Below are 10,429 nucleotides of genomic sequence, written 5' to 3' on the forward strand. Positions count from 1 at the left end.
ATAGATCTTCATCTAAAAGACTAAGACAAACATTGAAACGGTTGCCAAAAACAACATTGCTTGGCAAGAGAGAATATTCAATATTGCTTTAGCCTTTAAAGGTCTGTGCTGAGTGAGCTCATCACACACTGAATGTAACACATCACGTTAGCATAGTATTCACGTTAGCATTAGCGTGACGAACATTTTCTTAAAATACTAGCCAGAGTAAAGCAGAGCCACTTGGCTTTTCTGGTCAGTAAAGCCAAATTTATGCTTCTGCGTCGTCAATGAGCATTCGAAGTTCTGCGTCATGGGGAACGCGTTGCTCTGTAATACATCGCCAAGCCACTAGAGGGGTGTGCCATTGTGTTTGTAAGGTTTTGGGGGACTCTTGCCAAATTCCTTTAGTTTTCTTCCGGTTAGACAACAATGGCAACGGAAATGGAACGCTTGAATGTGGATATTCAGCTCATCAACATTGAACAACAAATGTTGATGTGTGAATAGTAGATGTATTTGTGTGAATATTTTGAGACAAATCTCTCCCCATAGTGGGAAGCCATAGCAGATTTCCGCGTTGGAAGCCTTGATGGTAAACACGTTATCATAAAAGCACCGAGGCACTCTCAATCAGTGTTGATGTATCAAGTGCTTGCAATTTAACCCAGTGTGCTCTTTCACTCTAGTCGTTAGACACTCGTTGTAGTCGCCTATTGAAACCAGTTACTGGTTTCAATAGAAGACTACAACATTCAAAGTTGCCGTTCCGTCCAAGACGGCCGTCCAATAATCACTTTCGCCGAAAAGTCTGATCAAAAATACTGTAATGCCCCGGATGGGGGGGAAGAAGGAGAGGAGTCTGTATTGGCTTACCCACTTTATTGTGGCAACAATAATAAAGAACAACAATAAACAAAATAACAGCGGGCTTCTGTGACATGAGACCGCTATCTCGCTCATTCTCCTTCTCGCTTCCCTCTACTTCACAGCTCCTCGTCTAATCGTCTCTTTAGGGGGCCTCCCATAGTTACGGACATTACAATACACAATGAATAGGTTGCCGCTGAACCCTTCACACTAGGCTGGCACTAGTTTGAAACGGCCTTAAAAAAAATTATTATTTTTTTAAACATCTCTTTTGCAAGGCGTGGCGGCTTTTATTTTGGTGTGGCGGTGCGCCACAATAATTAATATGTAGGGGACACCCTGCAGTAACCATAAACTAATCCCTTGGATTGAGAAATTCATTCAACAAAAATGTATGTACACCTTGAAATGTGTACATGCAGTTCATGGCTTCTAGGTGGGTTTAAATGAAAATAATGTACTGCTTTTCTTCACGAGTGTGTATTCTCATCACAAGGTTGGCGTTGTCCTGGTAGACACTACAATATGTTCTCATCAATGTTCATTCGAAATTATTGGAAACCTTAATTTTTGGACTAAAACTTGAATTTTACAGACCAAAAAATTTGAGCAACTGTCAACTAAAACTAGACGAAGACAAACACATTTTGAAATGACTAAACTATGACTAAGACTAGAGCTGAAAGTCAATTTTAAAAATTGGTCGAGGAATTTTTTACGCCTTGAGGAATCGTTTAATTTTGCCAGCTGTAAGCATGACGTTTTGCCCGGACTACTTTTAACGTCACGTGCATACAGGAAGAAGAAAGAGGCAGCGGACATGTTTGATTTCGAACATGCGTGAATATACAGGTAACAACGAACACGTCAACGAAAGCGAAAAGAAAAGCACCAAGAAAAAGCAGAATATGTCAAAAGTGGGGGAACATCTTAAGCTGGAGACCAAGGCGAACACCATTTCATGTATTTACTATAAGATGCATAACACTACAGCATGTCTTCAAAGCTGCAGCTCCACTGAAGGGACCCCATTTACTCGAAGAGTGGAGGAGCAATACTCGGGACAAGGTAAAATTAAGTTAGCGTAGCGCTAATAAATAAGATTAACGTTACTGTACCTTGCTAACGTAACGTTAGCCCTGTGGAGGGCTACTTTTTTATTGATTATGACTACTGTCGATGCGTGGCTAACATGTCTTTCTTACAGCCTTTTTTAATCTGTACAAATGCAGCGCCGCATTGATGAGGGTGTAAAATAAAAACATAATGAAGCTAACCGTCAATTTTAGCTCAGTAGTCATTGATAAAACGGAAGTAGCACTGGTGCCTAATGTGCTCCAACAGAGCAGGTATCATATATATATATTTCGAACACTGCAAAAACTCAAAATCCTGTCAGGACTTACAATTTAGACAAACTTAAAACTTAACTAGAACTTAAATGTAGCTCGACACAATTGAAATTCAATTAAAACACGTGGGGAAAAACACCTTACTTTTAAGTGATGTGTTTTATCAAGCACAATGACATTTTTAGGTAAGAAATAAGAATTATTTTTAGAAGACCTTAAGTTTTTTGAGTGAAAGAAGCTAATTTGTTGTTGTTGTTTTTCTTCTAGTCACATCTGAGATGCAATTGCTGGCTGTTTTCAACAATGTACATTTAAAATAAATAAACTGTCTAAAACGGGTTCAATATTAGGGGGAAATGTCTTGTTTTCTCATGTATATTTGTAATTGCTCCTTAATTAAAAAAAAATATTTTATCCGATTACTCGAGTAATCGATGGAATTTTCAGTAGAATACTCGATTATTAAAATATTCGATAGCTGCAGCCCGAAGACTAACAAGTATTTTCGTCCTAAAGACTACGGCTAAGGCAAAAATTAAAAGGGCTGCAAAAACAACAGTAAATTTGTTAAAATGTGTGTGCTGGACATGTCCACTTTTTACATCCTGTTCTGGGCGTCCGGCGGGTTTTATAAATTCATTAAAATGTTTGGTTTTTTGACTGATGATTTGCACAGGATACTACGGTATTGTCAGGCCTGTGACGTGTTCACAAAGAGCCTGCACAGTTGTTAAGACTTGTTTTCAATACGTATATAATCAAATGCTCATGTACCTAAAAGTGTAATTAGATCAAAAATACCTTTATTCTACTTTGGATACAAATTTGCGCATGTGTGCGCATTTACAGACTGACCTTATAATGGCATAAACTGTCAATCAACCTTTCGGCAACTGTTTACTTCTGTCAGAGCTTTGTACTGGTGTGATCTGTAAAATCCCGTTTGGTGGAACATCGTTACGCTGCCGATGATTGTAAACTTTTATAGAAATGTTTGATTTTTGCCTTGGCTCCCGGTGCTAGCTGTCAGTGAGGTAAACTGCACTAGGCATTATGGGATATCTAGTTTTGAAGTGCTGCGTTTGGAAACATGCTGGTTGAATAGTTTTTTATTTCGGTTATTGTCTGTGTGTAATCTAGAACAGTCTTTTTCAACCTGTGTATAGTGTGCCGTGAGAGATCGTTAGCTGTGCTGCGAGAAATCGTCAGGTGTGCCTTAAGAAATAATCCAATATCTTTTTTTTTTTTTTTTAAATCGTCCGGCGGAGTTGCAGTAGGAAGGATCCTTCCTTCCTACTGCTACTCCGCCCAATAGGTAGAAAGTTCTCCGCCGTGTGCAGATGAGCGAGGTATTGCTCGTGTTGCGTTCAAAATTTGCTCAGATTTCTAGCCATCAGCCACCTTGCTGTCCGCGACAATGTGGAACCCAGCACATCTACTGTACATCATTTGATTACTCGTCAAGTGTCAATATACACGAAAGTGTCCTTTCCATTTTCTCCATATGTGACGACCATCAATCCTCCCCTTGGGTTTTATTCCAACACAGTGTCGAGGACAGCAAGGTGGACACCCGTTGCTTCAAACTAGGCCTGAACGATATTGGAAAAAACTATTGCTGCGATTTTTTTGGGGTTTGCAATATATTGCGATATTAAAAAATATATATATATATATATTAAAAGAAATTGTTACTGGATGACTTGAATAACTATTTGGGAAGACTTTGGATGACTCATCATGACCACAGTGTACAGTATTCCATCGTTTTTCGTGGTTAATAGGGACCAGAACCAGCAGCGATAAGTGAAAAACCGCGAAGTAGCGCCCAACCCCCCCACCCCCATTTTTTTTGTGTGTGTGTGCTCAATGTATTTATTAAGATCTAGCACTGGAAATCTGTATATATGTATCTCTGGAAAGAGATACATATAAGACATGTTTTTTCTCACTTCCCCCCCCCCAAAGTATGATTTAAAAAATGTATATATTATATATTATAATAAATGCTTTTTAAGCACTTCAAATGTAATAATTATGATCAGTTTTAAACATAACTGTCCCACTGAATCATTTTTAAACAAGAATAAAGTACTGTAGTAGAAAAATGCTTGGCTTTATTAAATGCTTCCGTTTACCTAATGGCTGTGACTTTTGGAGTGACATGTAGAAATTACAAACTCCTCATAATAATTTCTGGCGTTTATTTTATATGTCTCGAACGTCTCCACATTCTCCCCCCACAGACACACACATTCATTCCAGCCCGCGCTTCTTTGCAGAAACTGTTTAACAAGTTAAACGATGATTGACAGATTGCTGCCCAGCTTCTTTGACTAGATCAAAGCCATCGTTAACTTTAATAAGCAAGTGCCGCGGTGACTGAGCGCTGGGAAAGGGGGTGAGAGAGGCTGTGTGAGCGAATGGAGCAGATCAAAGGTTTGTGGATTGAAAAAAGAAAAAAAAAAAACTATCGCGCGTCCTCGCAATGGGACTATCGCGCATGCGCAAATCGCGATGTTTAAACGATATATCGTTCAGGCTTACTTCAAACTATGGACTATTTTGTTCGCCTTTGTGAAAACACCGAGAAAGGGGCAACTTTTTTGAGAAAAACTACAAAGGTAAATGAGAAAGCCCTTCAAAGTCAGTTAGCTTGTTACTGAACATGTTGCTAAGTCCAAAAAGCCCCACACTGTGGCAGGGACATTAATACTACCTGTCTGCAAAGCCACTGTCAGCGAGACGCTCGGCCCTGATGCAGTTAAAGACATTGCAAAAGTCCCTGTCTGATGATTATGAGCTTTTCAAGCCGAACTGCTATAAAAAATAAAAACAGAGCGAGACAGAGAGCTGTTGAAGAAGATTCCTCTCAGTATATCGGCTTTGTATTAATCTAAACAGACTTAAGTTTCTCACAAAGTATAAATTCTGAGAAAATACTTTCTAATTAAATATACTGTACAGCAAGTAATTTTGGAACATTTTTGGTTTGTGGTGTGCCGCGAGATTTTTTCCACTGTAAAAATGTGCCGTGATTCAGAAAAGGTTGAAAAACACTGATCTACAACATTGAATGAGAATAATAATTGAGTGGGAATAACAATTTGTCAATGACAGTTTTAGTGGTAGTCTTGAGGCTATGGTTTATTTAACATTATTTTCCTGGAAAGAGAAAACAAGCTTTTTGTTAAAACTGTATTTTCTACAAAAGAGGTATCATTTAGAACCTTGTTTCAGATTATTTATTTGTACGGTAAGAATTGAAAAGACAGCTATTATTTTGTTCAAGAATTCAAGGATTCGCCAATACAGAAGAGAATTTTTTTTTAAAAATCACTATTCAATTCCAGTGTTTTTGCGTTATTATTAGAGGCGTGCGAAATTTTCCATCCTTAGATTATTCGCGATTCGGCCGCAGAAGATTCGAGAACGATTCACAAACATCTGAATTCTGATTATTGAATTATACCAGGTAAAGCGGAAATAAAACAGTCAAGCGCAGTCTTTGGGACGCAATGAGGAACGGACCGAGAGTAAATATCATGTTCAACTCATGCCGCTAGATTAAAAAAAAAAAAAAAAAAAAAAAAAAAAAAAAAACCTGTATTTTCCCGTATTTTTTTACCGTATAAAGTCGCACTAGCCATAAAATGCCCAACGAAGAGGAAAAAAACATATATAAGTCGCATTTTTGGGGGAAAATTACTTGATTAAATCCAACACATAGAACAGATACGTCATCTTGAAAGGCCATTTAAAATAAAAATACAATAGAGAAAAGCATGCTGAATAAGTGTACCGTATGATAATGTTACATGATGCATGAACAATGAAATGCGAACATGGCCGGTATGTTAACGTAACATAGCTATTAAGACTTATTCAGATAGCTATAGCATAAAGAACATGCTAGCAAGTTTACCAAACCATTAGCGTCTCTCCAAAGCACAAAAATAACGTGCAATTATATAATAACATGTTTAAATTTCACACATAAGTCGCTCCAGAGTATAAATCGCTCCAGAGTATAAGTCGCACCCCCAACCAACCAAACTATGAAAAAAACTGCAATTTATAGTCCGAAAAATACGGTAATCCCTGACTGCGGCCGACAGCCGCTACAAACAGCGCCCAGTTGCTAGTTGCTAAAAACATACGACAACATACGGCTATGGTAGATATCACATATACCGTATTGGCCCGAATAGAAGATGGTGTTTTTTGCATTGAAATAAGACTGAAAAAGTGGGAGTCGTCTTATATTCGGGGTCTAGACATTATACCCCTTCACGACGCTAGATGGCGCCAGATATCAATTAAGCGAATGCTGAACTTGGGAGAAATGTTCTGTCATGACAGATCTAAAGTTTAACCAGTTTGCATTATTTTATTGCAATGTTTTTCCTTATTCAGATTTGTTTCAAGACTACAGTTACAGTTAGACCTCACTTTGATGGTTAATGTAGTTTATTGCAATTTTGTTGTTGTATCACAATAGATTGGTTTATTTTAGGGCTGTCAAAATTATCGCGTTAACGGGCGTTAATTAATTTTTAAAATTAATCACGTTAAAATATTTGACGCAATTAACGCACTAGGCCCGCTCAGACAGATTTAAATGTCAGTACAGTGAAAGGCCAACTTGTTAATTGTGGTTTATGGAGTTTTTCCGCCCTCTGCTGGCACTTGGGTGTGACTTGCATATGTTATGTGGCGTAATGTCGCCCTCTGCTGGCGATTCAGTGCAGCTGATTATTTGGGTTTCAGCGCGCTTTTCTGACGTGATTATATGTCGACGCGAACTCACACTAATAGACAGTGCTAACTAATAGACCAGCTAACGTCCGCATCCAGTATTCAGTGGCCCTTCTCATAGCTCCATCACACTGTTTGTGTCTAATACATGCATCGCTTGTGAGTTATATTCCTCCTTTGTTTATATTCATAAACATTAGATAGTTATTGATGATGTGTATTTAAATTTGTTCACATATATGGTGAAATGCAGTAACATTTTTAGATGCTTGTGAGCTAATTGGCTAGTGCTACTGCTCAAATGGACACGTGTGTGTACATTTTATGTTATTTTGATATTTATGCAAGTTATTGACACATTGCCTTGTTATTTTTAGTTTTACAAAAATACAAGAAACGTGCTCCTGTCAAAAAGAGATGACTTCAGTAAAGCCCATGCAACTTTGCCACACCGTCTGATTTCTTTTTGGAACTTATGTTCGCTATCTGTCAATTTGTGTACTCACACACATTGAGGAAAGAATAGGGCTACTAGTTTATTTTTTTAATTGAAAATTTTACAAATTTTATTAAAACGAAAACATTTAGACGCGTTTTAATATAACATTTCTATAACTTGTACTAATATTCATCTTTTAAGAACTACAAGTCTTTCTATCCATGGATCACTTTAACAGAATGTAAATAATGTTAATGCCATCTTGTTGATTTATTGTTATAATAAACAAATACAGTCCTTATGTACCGTATGTTGAATGTATATATCCATCTTGTCTTATCTTTCCATTCCAACAATAATTTAGAGAAAAATATGGCATATTTTATAGATGGTTTGAATTGCGATTAATTGCGATTAATTACGATTAATTAATTTTTAAGCTGTAATTAACTCGATTAAAAATTTTAATCGTTTGACAGCCCTAGTTTATTTACATTTCAAAAACCAGAAGCCATTCATTTACGAATGTGATTGCTTTTTAGTTTACATATTTAAATGTTCAGATATTAAGATTTGAATGAGGAAAAAATAACATGCTTTTCCTCTCAAATATATTGTTATAATCATTTGTTTCAGATGTACTGTAATTATTTTCTGTATAAAAAATAATTTGGTGTTCAAAAAGTCTTCTTTCAAACTTGAGTCTTGAGTAGTCTTATAATCAGGGTCGTCTTATATTTGGGCCAATACGGTATGTAGAAGTAGATGCGAAATGACGGTCAGCGGCGTTAGAACATGTACAGAGCACTAGATGTGAAATGACTTGCCGGCACTAGTAAATAGCCGCCATCTTAAAGCAGTAGACTTCTTTAGAAGGCTCTGTTGTAGCGAACCTAATTACCTTTGATCTAAAATACCCCTAAATCGGCAAAATCTTTAAATGATGAAACAGTTTTAAAACTTTGACATGTCCAAAATAGACAGAAAGGAAATTATGGAATAACGGGAGCAATTTTAACAACTTTGACGGTTGATTCACAACATTAAATTGATTGAATGTAGTTTAAAGCTGCTGATACGGAATGGGGACTTGAGTATTTTATTTACTGTTTTTAACTGTCAACTTGATACTGAAATAGTAGTTCGGTTTAGCCTGAGAGGATTTTTGAACAATTTTGGAGTCAGTGTACAAAACATTAAAAGAGGGAGGCGGGGTGGGGGGTTTGCGCATCAATAACCGATTTAAAATCGAATTGCAGCCTCTGAATCGTAACCGAATCGTTAGTTGCCCAATGATTCCCACCTCTAGTTATTATTTTAGGAATAACAAAGCCTGTTACGTAACCTCTGCGAATTTGAATTTGTGTTTTTGGGTATATAGCCATTTTATTTTTATTTTTTCATCCAGACGGAGGAGGCACACTTTAAATATATTAAAGTGATAAGGCATCTTTGAGTGAACTTCAAGTAAAATTTAAGTATCTCGAGGCCGGGCCGTGTCAAGGTAAAATATGGCCACCCTATATTATATGCACAATAATGGTCATGCTTTTCCCATGTTAGTCCAGAACATTTCCTTCACTGTAAACAGCAGTTGATTAGCAGTGTGAATCCAACCTTTGATGTGAGCTGTAGCTTTTTTCTGCCTACCTTTCTGAGGAGGAAACACCACTTCCCCGTTTTCCTTTGAGATGTCACGTTCTGGAGGCAGTTTGTGATTTTTCCACTCTTTGCTACTCTTTTCCTTCTTGCTCTCCCGCTCCTTGTCCTTGCTGTTATGATCTGCGAGCAAAAAATCCAATAAAAGTAAAGCTTATTATTAAAGTGATACTAAAGTGATAAACATTTCCACGTGGAAGTGAGTAGTCCACATGTATGCAATATTCGGGGCCTGATGTACACGCAATATGCGTACAGTGGCCTGCGGCACAAGCCCCGGAAAATAGTCCAGCAGATGTTTTAATCGTTAAAATAGGGTTTGTTTGAGGTTTGAGAGGAAAAGAGCGTGGACCGAGGAGGTCTCGGACGTACCTCTCTGCGGCGCCTTGACATCGCTGTTCTCGGTCTTTGTATGGCAGCTAGCGGGGTTGACTTTCTCCACAGACGCTGTCGAAATGCGCTGCGCTTCGCCGCTTTTCTCCCTGTGCCGCTTTTCCTTGGCCCGTTTCTCTTTGGACGGCGAGGCGAGGAAGTTGCTTATTTTGAAGATTTTCCGAGCGGGAGTCGCTGCTCCTGGTACCACCACCGCGGCGGCGGCGGCGGCGACGGAGGCGGTGGAGTGGCTCGCCTTGGCCGGGCCGAAACTCCATTTCGCTGGGCTCCCACAACTCGCTTTCCCGTTGTGTTTTTCCCCTGCGCACACCTCTCCGTTGACTTTCCTGTGCTTGGGCCGCTTCTCCTCCACGCGGACCTTCTTTGGGGGCGGCGGGTGAATGTCGCTGGAAGACTGCGGTCGGCTCTCCGGCGGCCGTTTAGCTAGCAGCGCTTGGGGGGAATTTGTTTGGCTGTTCGCTGCGAAATGCATGGAGTCCACGGACTCGGCCATCTTGGAAGTTTCTATTTTTTACGGCCAGACGTAACTGGTGCGTCAGAGCCAATAGGAGGCGGGGCCTAGAGGCTTACGTAAGCACGTACGGTTGCGGAAGTGTCACACGGAAGTTTGATTTTTTATTTTATTTTGTAAACTTTATTCATAAATAATACAAATATTTACAACAACAACAAATAAATAAATAAAAAATAATAATAATAAATAAAAGGGTCGGGGTTATTTTCAACACAAGCTATATTGTTTGCAAAGTGTCTTGGTCCTTATAGCCTTGCGGTTCAAAGAGATACTTAAATCGTCCATATAGGCCTATAAAGAAAACATTTTTTTCAAAAACATGAACATTTGGTCTTTGAACTACATATTTTACACAGGGCATGTTGAATTTTACTAAAATTAAGACAATACTTATACAGTAATTCCGTACCGAATGGCACCAAACTTCACACAGATGTCTTATACCTAAAGATGAACAAAAATAGC

At 38.5% G+C, this 10,429-nt stretch overlaps 1 protein-coding gene across 1 annotated transcript in view; it reads right to left on the reverse strand.

Moving 5' to 3' along the window:
• LOC130916076 (lysine-specific demethylase RSBN1L-like) overlaps window positions 1-9,951 on the reverse strand; it is a 45,371-nt gene extending 35,420 nt beyond the window's left edge. The window contains exons 1-2 of the mRNA XM_057836463.1: window positions 9,430-9,951; window positions 9,049-9,180 (exon numbers count right to left, since the gene is read on the reverse strand). Of these exons, the coding sequence (XP_057692446.1) occupies window positions 9,049-9,180; window positions 9,430-9,943 (646 nt within the window). The 5' untranslated portion in view covers window positions 9,944-9,951. The remainder of the gene's footprint in view (window positions 1-9,048; window positions 9,181-9,429) is intronic.
• Window positions 9,952-10,429: the final 478 nt, after the last annotated feature.

Source organism: Corythoichthys intestinalis, chromosome 5 (assembly GCF_030265065.1).
Source record: "Corythoichthys intestinalis isolate RoL2023-P3 chromosome 5, ASM3026506v1, whole genome shotgun sequence".
Lineage (NCBI taxonomy): Eukaryota > Metazoa > Chordata > Actinopteri > Syngnathiformes > Syngnathidae > Corythoichthys > Corythoichthys intestinalis.